Source organism: Silurus aristotelis, assembly GCF_946808225.1.
Source record: "Silurus aristotelis genome assembly, chromosome: 13".
In the NCBI taxonomy this organism is placed as follows: Eukaryota; Metazoa; Chordata; class Actinopteri; order Siluriformes; family Siluridae; genus Silurus; species Silurus aristotelis.
In genome coordinates this window covers 29848738-29860248 of record NC_139586.1, presented here as the reverse complement: position 1 = coordinate 29860248, position 11511 = coordinate 29848738, and the positions used below count along the sequence as shown (strand labels likewise).

Sequence of the window (11511 nt, the reverse complement as noted above, 5' to 3'; positions counted from 1 at the left end):
AGTGCAGAAAAAAAGGTCTTGTGATTGTATTTTTTTTTGTGTGTATTTCCATCCCGTATCGGTCATGTACATTATCCCAATCCTCCACTCTTCTTGACCTTTGTAGGAATCACCTGGTAAAATTCCCAGGAGAGCATATAAACATAAAAGGGAGGGATGAGAAGGCCGAGTCTGCATTCTTCTAAATGGCTATTTCATCTTCAGCAGCTTGAAATGACGAAATGAAAGAAGTGAGTAGGCCGCAGTGGGGTGCGGTGGGGTGGGGTGGGGTGGGGTGGGGATATAAAGGCAATGCTATTTCAGGGAGAATGCTTGAGGCATTGCCAGGGAAAAAAGAGAGCCAATTCCTCAGAGGGGTAGATGCCCTGACACACTTCCCTTTGCTCTCAGTTCTCAGTGATAGAATACTTCAAAGGCACTCGGGATGGAAGCAACACTTCTGCTTCTTTTGTATTATTGCACTGTAATGTATGTTAAAAGAGTCAGCTTTAATTAATTAATTGGTAAATATTGAGGGATATTTCATATTTAACGTATATGAAGCAAATGAGCCCAATCCTGTTCAGTTTGGTTCTTTAAGTCACAATATTATCAGCAGTGTGGGTAGAACTTACATGCATAATACCCCTGAATGCCCTTATCAACTAAAACAGCTGATTTATACCGCGCCGATAAGCAGCTGATAAGCAGAATACCGCAATTCCTTCAGTTCTATTTTATTTAAAGCAGTTAGCAGCTGCGTTAAACGTTGCCTGTAATAGCTGCAATCATTCTGGAGTCCCACACTAAAGGCTGACGAGGGCAATTACTGACTAACCTGTAACTGCTGAAATACAGGTAACTGGCAAACATAAACCTGAAAAAATGGTATAAAAGAAAGGAGCATAAAGATCGAGCCGAATGACTACACTGCAGATCTCGCCAGTGGTATTGATTCTTGCTAATTATTATGTTAGGCTGCTTTTTTGTTCTTTGACTTGTAATTAAGACTAAGCTCTCAGGATTAGAGGCAGGAGGAGAACGCCTTCTACAGAAGCAGCTGTATGTTTTGTTAATCGATTCCTCGAATAGTTGATCTCTTGAGCTCGTAAGCATCTTAAAATTCATGGAGGTTTGTACTGTTTAGCTTTTCAGTGCTGAATCTGTAATGTGTAATACCTTGGTGTACTCTGGGTCATTATATTTTATCCATGTGTGGTCTCGAAGATTAAGACTAAAGCTGTCGTATCTAAAGGCCCTGCTAAATATACAGTAAGTTTCAGACCTGCTCCTGCTACAGGTTTTAGCTGCTCTGTGAATTATGGACCTTCTAAAAATACTCCGTAATGAGAGATGACGTGCAGCACAGATTCCTGGAAAATTTTCTGCAACAATAGATATGAAAACAAACCCTGTATGTGTGCATAAAATGTAATATAATTACAGTCATTCTGATGCATTAATAACTAGCAGTCACAGCAGCAGTGGAGAGTTTTTCACTTTGAACTGCTGCATAATAGCAATGAAATACGATGATATGCTGAAGTCTGTGTTTACTGGAAGCTGAAACCCGGAAAAAGTGGGTCAGCGATAGTACAGTAAAATAGGCATGGTGAGGATGTTCCTCTGACCTGAAGGTACCCTGTGGCAGAAAACTACACACACACACACACACACACACACACACACACACACACACACACACACACACACACACACACACAGACATTAGCATACTGTGATGCTAACTCACCTGTGACCTGAAGGGGCACAGTGTCTTGTTCGTCATTAAGACCCACCACTACCTCACAGCGGTACATGCCCGAGTCGCTGGATCTCAGACCTGTCAGCGCCAGACTGGCATTGTAGCGGTTCTCGGAGTAGCCAGGAAGTGTGACGCGACCCTGGAACGCTTTCTTCACCTTCACCACGTTGCCTTTTGCCACTAATACAGATTGCTCCCTCTGTAACCCGTCAAGCCCACGATGGCCCCAGATTTTGGTCCACTTAATGCGAGGAGCATCATGAGGTTCATGAGATGGACTGGGCTGCAGGGTGAAGATGCAGGGCAGCACAGCAGTTCCTGACAGTGGAACCTGTTCTACATGGTGAGTCACCTTCCGCATGTTCACCACACTTTCAGTCAATGCCATATCTAAAGAGGAGAGAAGAGAAGGGGCAGAATGTGGAATTGGTTTCAGGTTAAAATGGGTTCACAAGCATGTAGTACTCAAAATCCACAGGAACACAAAAGGGATGAGAACATTGCAGTACAGGCTTACAGCTGTCACACATCTGCTCCAAGAGAAGGTTCGGCTTTTTAATATACGAGGTGGGATCAAGAGGTTTGGAGCCTAGTTCTATAACACGTCAACAGATGGCAGCACAAGGCTGCATGCACAGTCACAGGGAGCACCGACCCTCATAAGTCAGTGTACATCGGGAGCTGTGCAACTAGTGCTGATCTGACCTTGAATTTTATCCAAGTTCCATCATTAGACCCACAAACAACAACAGGGTAGAGGTCTGGACCACTCATAACGAACAACAGGCTGTGCACTTGATTATTGGTCATTGATTGAGAATTGGAGGAGGAACATGAGCAGGATTGTGTGACCTTTGAAAGATATAAAAAGCTCAATAAATGATGCATAATGCATTTTTCTTCTTGCCAGTACTCAGAGCAGCAGTCATTCAGTGAAGTGAAGTGAAGCTGAGAGCAGAAACAAACATGGACTTTTTTTTTAAAGAAATGTATATACACCATGTTGACACATGACTACAAGTCAGATGTGTTTTTTTTCCAAAACTGTTACCACAAAGTTTCACACACAAGTGTAGAGAATGAGTTTGGATGCTGTAGCATGGAATTTGTCCTTGACTTGACCTAGCAGACCTAAACCTGTTCCAGCATGACGATGCCCCTGTGCACAAAGCCAGCTCCATGAAGATCTGCTTTACATGGGTTGGATCTCCTGCTTTAGAGCTCTGACCTCAATTCTACTGAACATGATGAATGTGAACGCTGACTGCACTCCAGGCCTCCTCACCTCACCTACATTACTACCTGACTTTACTAACACACGTGTGTCTGAATAAAGCCACAAAATCTACTGAAACATCTTCCCAATGGAGTGGAGGATTCTATACCAGCAAATGTGGAGTAAATGTAGAATAGGATGTTCAATTTAATGTCCACAAACTTTTGTCCATAGAGTGTATAAGACTGCATGTTCTTTTATTTTTTACAGATTTGTTTGAATGATGTTTTACAGGATGAAGATCACAGGTAAATCACAGTGACCAATCAGCTCATCATTACACCTCATTCATAATGATTTATTAGGAACAGTGTTTGATCTGTAAGGTCTGGAAGTAAAGATCTGCCTGCTTTCACAAGTTCTCTGTTCTTCTCCTCATTTTAGCCAGAAAAAAAGCCCTTGTTATGAGTCTGGTAACATTTCCCAGGAGCTGTAATAATATCAGGGAGGAATTCATTAGGTGTTCATTAGTTGGGGCAATGACAGAATTTCTCGCTTCGGGCCATCAGTGATTCTGATCTCGTTTTCAGCTGCACTTAAAAGCATTCCCTATTACATACAATTTCCATTCGAGCCTATCACAGATTACTGCTGAATTCAGAGACACACCGGGTACGGCATCCACCATGATTCCTTTTTATCACATAAACAGAGCTAAAAAAGAGGCTCTGAAACCATTTCCCACATGAGGAGAGTGGAAACGTCATTTCAAGCAGATGGAGTTATGGGAATGGTGCTCTGTATGAAAAGAGGGAATAAAGTCAGCTGAAATGAAATTCTGGGTGAATGCATGAGATGAATGCATGAGAATTCATTCGTAAGTTTTCTCTTTTTTTTTACACCATCACAGAATTTGAAGGATTTTAAGTAGGTTGTATTCACCTGCTGGAAGAATCTCAGCGTGGTTTTTTTGTCCTGTTTTAGTTGCACTACATCAGTGCTGGTGCAGTACCATTTAATCTCCATTACATTTCATGCTTTTAGTGCTGCATAACTAATGCAAAACAAATCAAACATTTGGATAGCAAACTGTACCTGTTGCTGGAGATCATTTGTATGTGTTTTATGCTTCTTCTACATCTTGCATTTGTTGTACCTTTTATTAGATTTGATATCAAAGTTTTAAATTATGTCCTAAGGATTTATAAAGGTATGAGCAACCTTGATGAAAGACCTGCAGCTATAAGGACAAATACTGCAAGGAGGAGATTTTCCTTGTGCTGCTTGTCTCACTCGAGTTTTTTTCACTAACTTACTGTTACTGCAGACTTCAGATTTTAAATCATGTATATGAGCAAAATAAACAATTGTACCATCATGAAAACGGCAGGATTTTGACTTCTGACGTTTAAACACAGCACAGTGGTGATGATATTACATGGAACGGTGTTTGGTTGATTGTAGAGATTAATAAAAGAATATTGCTGAAGATTTCTGTGATGTCTCTGATCCAAAATGATCAGAATATATCTAGAAATATTTTGTTTTCTAATCTGTAGTTGGTTGATTCGTTACATGATGCTGAGACGAGCTGTTTCGTGTCCAACGTCTTTGGCATTACTGCTATTCTATATCTATTATGCAACGATGAAGAGCAGTGATGCAATATAAGGAAATGTGAAAGATTTTTTAATGTCCCGCTTTTATTAAAGTTAGCCAAAAGGGAGTCACTGTCCACATCAGGTCTCATGATCAGTCTGCATTGGAGCAAAACATCACATTTGAGTTTGTTAAACATAGACAAATTATTTCTCTCTCTCTCTCTCTCTCTCTCTCTCTCTCTCTCTCTCTCTCTCTGTCAAGCTCTGATCTCATGCTCCTGAGATACCAGCAAACCTGCCCCCTTCTGCACTACTGCTGAGGATGTTCTCCACATGACCAGCCTGAAGTTCCTTGAGATCACTGTGGATGGGAAACACCTGAGGAACCATGAAGAAGGATCTGGACTGTAGTTAACATGAACAGTTTTGCTACAGTGGTTTTCACTTGTCAGTTTTGCACACGAGTCTCCATCAGTGAACTGCCGAGAACCTCAGTAAGGATGGAGCTGTAATAAATGAGTATCTGCTGTTACCCAGGTGAGAAGGAGGTGCCTGGTTTCTCTCTTAAACTTATAGGAATAAATGTATATATGAATATATATCTTCAGGTAGTAAATCTCTGTAAACCTATAGTAAATGTATAATCTATTTAGTTCTGTCGCTTTAAATGCGCTGTATAAATAAAATAAAATAAAATAAAATGACGTAGACTCTGATCTGCTCCTGAAAATCAGCCAGAGGGACTCTGTTCTCAACCTGCTGAATCTGCTCATAAACATAAGTGTAGTTGGAACACAACCAGTATTTTGTGTCAGGAGTAAAATAACAAACACAGAAACACTCTCAGTCTTAAAATATCAACATTTATAAGCTAATAAACACATGATCCTGACCCCTTTATAGAAATATTCACCACAATATAAAGACGCAGAACAGCAGACAGTTAAAGTATCAACAGAAGGTTCAGACGTGTGCATGTTATAGCAGCTAAATGAGCCCCAGGGGTACATGTGATTCTAGAACCGCATCTGTGATGGCATTTCACTGAGGCTTGCCAGATAATGTGTTTTTAAGCACAAGGTTCTCTGTGGGGATAATGACACATCTCTGGAGCAGTGATGGCTGCCCACTCGTCTAAGAGCAGCTCAAGTACGTTCCTCTCCTGTATTTAAGGAAAGTGATGCCACATCTCTGTGTTTTATTTGTTGAAGCTGGTGTTGGAAATCAGAGCCCATCTCTGAGCCCACACATTCGCAGGGTGGCTCTTAAATAGTCAATTATTCTCCTAAATATTCAGAATGATCAAGAAAGCGTCGGATTTGTTTTGTTGGTTTGGTTTTGCTAGTCATCATGTAAATGCTCCAGAAATTCCAATTATAAATAGTAGGAACATAGTAGCAAGTTTTTTTCTTAACCAAACATTAATTTATCTTTATTATCACTCGATATTGAAGTTTTCATGAGAAAAGAGCAAAAGCAGCTCATCATGAGAGCTTTCAGGAGCCACGCCTCCAACGGCTATGGCACAAGTGCCTTCATATTCCTCTGAGATTCCTTTACTTTCTCCTTCTTTATTTTCTTTACTCGCTTCCCTCCTTCACATCCTAATGACATATTTATGTGATTTTCTCTGTTCAGATTCTCAGTTTAACAACATCTCTTGTTTTTCAGGCTTTCGATGTTTAATTATGACTGTTTTACTCCTCTCTTTGTGTGTTTTTACACTACTTCCTGTTAAAATGCACTTATTTTGCTGAGTAAAGATGGCCTGAGATACATTTCTCACTAATTTCTCAACACTGGTTCGTAGACCAGATCATTCAGTGACTAAATTCTCCAATAAAAACATAATGTGCTGTTAATTCATTCATAAAAAAAGATATTATGTTAAAGCGCACAACCAATGAGCAGAATCCAGTCACTGGTGGCTCGATGATTACGGCTTTGAGTTAGTCATCAGATGACTGGTTCCATGGAGAATGATCAAAAGCAGCTGTAGCAGAGATAAGTAGGTTATAAAATTGGAATTTATATGTTAGTGCATATAATGAGTGAGACAGTGGCAAGAAAAATGTACCTGAGATGGAATGGAGGAGGAAACCTCCAGAGGAACGAGACTCAATCTCCATTCATTACTGTTCCATCACTGCTGAGGTTCAAGCACCAGCACTGCCCAGCTGTCACTTAACCCTTTCTGCTCCAGGAGCACTGTTTCCTGTCTGCCCCCGAGTTCTGACCCCTGCTTTCTAACAAGCTGCTACATGCAAATAAGAGAGATTCACTCTTTTCTTTCTTTCTTTCTTTCTTTCTTTCTTTCTTTCTTTCTTTCTTTCTTTCTTTCTTTCTTTCTTTCTTTCTTTCTTTCTTTCTTTCTTTCTTTCTTTCTTTTAAATCACTTCCTGGTCATGCTGAATCTTTTAGCCACTGGTGTAATTATTCTACATTTCTTTATAAACGTAAAAATATAATAAATGAATAAAGAGAGGGAACAGATGGAAATGCACTCAGGAATCTGTTCTGGTTTGGTGTGATGCGTATTTCCTGAGAGCAAAGTGACATTCTGCCTTGAATATGTGTATTTGAGCATGCGGCTCTGGGGAGATAGATACTGCTTCACACACACACACACACACACACACACACACACACACACACACACACACACACACACACACACACACTGCTCCCCCAACATAAGCAGGTTTGCAGCACACCTCTCTGCAGGATGTCACACCTGAGTTTCTGGGATTCTCCCTCCAGCCTGATGAAAGATGCTGCTTTCATCTGCTTTTATATTGATACATTTCACGCTTGAGAAAAGAACAATTAGTCATTAATTGTGCCAAATGTAACACATGATAATAATTGCCCCGGGTCTTCATATGTTCTGTAATCATCTGAATACGCTGTACTCTATAGGTGCTCTTTATTACCCAACAATAAACTTCCTACACACCGGTGTGAGTTTCTATTCGCTCAACGTTAAATTAGAAATCAATCACACAAACCTGCAAACAAATTAAATAAAAAAAATCTAATTACCAGCCGAAAGAATCGGGCAAAATTGCTTTATTCCCACATGGTTAAATAATGAATGTGTACTGCAGAGCCATGTCATAGCAGATACACCAAATCTGCATTTAGATGGAAATGTTTCAACAAGCTAATCTCCCTGGAGACTCTGCCTTTGTTGGAGAATCTGCTGCTGTTTTTTCTTTTAATAATTCCTTCTTCAAATGAGACACAAAACAAAAGTCCAACATTTTTCGAGGAGACTACAGGAAAGTACAGGGCAACAAAATGAGAGAGAGAGAAAATAAACCTTCACAGTCAGAGCGCTTGTAATCGTCATTGTATTTTATGCGGCTGAAATGCTGGAAACACCTTCAGGAGATGTTCCAGAAACAGAGAACTCACACAAGTAACAGCAAAATAAATCATAGGAATGTATTTATTTAATGAATTAAACATATGAAATGATTTTGCATACTATTACGTTCCATTATTTATTATGAACTCAGTCCTAACTGTCCTTATCCAGATTATAATAACTGATCAGCTTCATGTGTCCTGACGATCAGCAGTCACTTGTTCATCTGTGAACCTTTTTACTGTAAGAGTTCAGAATAAATCAATAAAAAAAGATCCACGTTAAAAATACGTGATGGACTCCGGCTGCTCAACGCAACAGCGATGTTCTGATTAGGAAACATTTTCAGACTAAACAAATGTCCTTTTATTAGAAAAGAAAAAGACAAAAGCCTTTGAGCACAATAGAGCTCGTCCCCAGACACGGGTGATGGGGTAGCAGATGTTACCCCCTTCTTACACCTCCTTAATCGGTATCATGGCAACGAAGGTATGTATGTGTGGGAGGAGGTTTATGAGGAGATACGGAGGTTTTGATTATCAGTGAATAAATGAAATAACGTTAATCTAAGATTATAATATAAAAAATGATGTGTTGTAATCGACCCTTAACTGTGTTGCTATCTTTTTTTTTTTTTTTTTGGCTCTGGCATAACATTAATCTAAAACCCACTCGATCCACAGAATCCATCAATAATAATTGAGATTATTGCAGCACCTCTGCTTTACTCTGACACTCATAAACACAGACGCGGCATCATGACTAATTTCCTCCCCTGTGTACAGTAATTGCACATTAATCAGGAAGGAAACACCACTGCCTTTTTTCTGTACCTTTATCTCCACCATCTCGCCCGAATCCCCTGTGTTACCTACGACCTTCTTCATTCCTGCATCGTGGAAGGGACATGAGACAATAGACCAATCTGTAGACTGGACATGTAAAGGTTTATTTACACACTATGAGCTGAGAGAAGATCACACTTCCTGCACAGACCTGCCCACGACGTCTACCTGTGAGGAGCTTATCTCACCAGGTCCCAAACAGACTATTGTTTAGCCCAACATACGGCCTGTACACCGGACATCGGTGGTGTAGCGGTTCGGTACGTACCTCAGAATTCAAATCACGGTTCGGTTCAATTTCAGTAAAGTTTGGAGGAAGAAATTGCTCGTCGTTTTTTATTTACGCAGTTTATTATTATTACAATTTGTGATCATTAACAATTAACATTTTAAAATTTGTTTATATAAAAGATCAAATAATATTTTAGAATATTTTATAAAATAAAGAAAAATCTAATTAATGGATACACTTTTTATTATATTGATTAAATGAAGTAATAAATTAACTTGAATCAATTAAATTAAATTAATGGGAAGATTTAATTAAATAGTTTATATTTGTTAGACCCCATTTGAGTAATACAGATTTGCATATAAGTGTGTGTGTGTGTGTGTGTGTGTGTGTGTGTGTGTTTGTCTTTTATTAAATAATAAATTTTCTAAAGATATGTTCCACTTAACTGTTATTCTGTTATTTCAGTAGACTTTAACAAATGTCGTCATTCCTTCCATCCTTCATTCATTCACTCGCTCGATATGTGGAAGTGTCAGGATTTTCTCCTTTTAAAAGAAACTCTTGAAGCTGGACATAAAACACTAAAGAATCCATATTGCTAGCGTTAGAAGTTAGCCACTTCCTGGTTAGCTGGTAACGCTAGCAAAATGTATTCTTTAGTGTTTTCGTGCATGCGCAAAACAAATGGTATTTCCGGTATGGAATGAGTCACAACAGTGACACTGCGCTAACTCTCGTTCCTTTTTATACCCCTGGCATTGGTGTGTGTTTTTAAATGTAATAATAATAATTTATATATATACACAAATACACGCTGCACTTTCATTTCTAAAGCTGTTCCCCTCAATTAAAAACAACTGTTTGAGATTTATTATATCTCTTTGTCCAAAAAAGATTTTTTTTTTAAGTAATTGAGTAAATAAAACATTTATTACTTTTCACTTTTACTTGAGTAGATTTTTAGACCAGTAACTAGTACTTTAATAAAATGTCGTTGAAGTAACTTTTACTTGAATAGAATATTGTATTGCTCTGGATTAAAACCTCTGTATTAACACATTCAGACTGTGGAGAAGTTTACAAGTTACATTTCTTCCTTTTTGTTTTACAAATGTATTCTTCACACAGAAAGTTACTTGCAATTACCAAAAATGGTTTGCTTTATCCTCAGACCACTGATTCACCATCGTAAAATTGTTATTTTGTTTTTGTTTGTAAATGTTATACAGCATCGGTTTTTGTGCTTCTTTTCCACCCAGTGCTCTGTGCAGCGTGAGTCAAATCTCGGACCACATCTCCAGTTCTTCATGAAGAGGAAGTGGTCACGGACCATAAGCAGTGGTATTGCATGCCCACTTCCATTTACATTTAGGTCCTTTGGCAGAAGCTCTTATTCACAATCACTTACAATGATCTCATTTATACACTGAGCAGGTGAAGGGTTGTGGACTTTACTCAGGGTCCCAGGAGTGGAAGCTTGGAGGTCCTGGGATTTGACCTGAACCATCTCTATTTATGTTAAAATCTAAATAATCAGAAAGACATCAAGGAGACAGACTGTGTGATAGAGGAGCTCCAGTCTTTGTCCTTCCATGTTCCCTTTAATCCAGTGTGTTAATGGTGTTTGCTGTATACGGTACAGAGTTAGTGTTGGAGTTCTTCTCTTCCTCATTGTGTCTTCCCTCTCTCTCTCTCTCTCTCTCTCTCTCTCTCTCTCTCTCTCTCTCTCTCTCTCTCTCTCTCTCTTTCTCTCATGGCTTGGTGAACACACTCACAAGGACACAGATGAGTTGAGACAGCTAAAGGCATTACAGTGACTGATGATAAGTCTTTAGGTGGCAATGCCGAGAAATGAGGCTTTCACAGATGAAAGTGTTCCTCATGCTCTCTCTACTTAGTGGCTGAAGGCCCGGGGAGGAACTCGGGGAAATTTGTCTTTATCCCACATCCTAAAGGGCTACAGTAATTATTATGGGATGAAAGGACAAAAGTAAAACTTCTACAGCATGAAGAGGGAAACCATGGAGCTGCACTATGATACAGTGTGGAATGAAACACAGTGTGGACACATCACTGTACAGACCAACTACTACAGAGCCACGATGCTGAACTGATGATTGGACAGACAGAATTCTTTAAAAATCCAATCCAGCATGAGAACGCTGACCAAAGGAAGAGAACTCACCATGTTCCAGAGAGAGGAGAAGAAACATCGTCAGAAGAGACTGAAGTCCTGACATACGACACTCCATCAACATCATCCTGAGAGAGAGAGAGAGAGAGAGAGAGAGAGAGAGAGAGAGAGGGGTAGAGAGAGAGAGAGAGAGAGAGAGAGAGAGGGAGAGAGAGAGAGAGAGAGAGAGAGAGAGAGAGAGAGAGAGAGAAAGAGAGGGAGAGAGAGAGAGAGAGAGAGAGAGAGAGAGAGAGAGAGAGAGAGAGAGAGAGAGAGAGAGAAAGAGAGGGAGAGAGAGAGAGAGAGAGAGAGAGAGAGAGAGAGAGA

General features: G+C 39.6%; 1 protein-coding gene across 1 annotated transcript in view; it reads right to left on the bottom strand.

The window, feature by feature from the left end:
- The window catches only part of ncanb (neurocan b), a 46317-nt gene extending 35050 nt beyond the window's left edge, over positions 1–11267 (bottom strand). Inside the window, exons 1-2 of the mRNA XM_083559070.1 lie at positions 11197–11267; positions 1733–2134 (exon numbers count right to left, since the gene is read on the bottom strand). Coding sequence (XP_083415196.1) covers positions 1733–2134; positions 11197–11263 — 469 coding nt within the window. The 5' untranslated portion in view covers positions 11264–11267. The remainder of the gene's footprint in view (positions 1–1732; positions 2135–11196) is intronic.
- Positions 11268–11511: the final 244 nt, after the last annotated feature.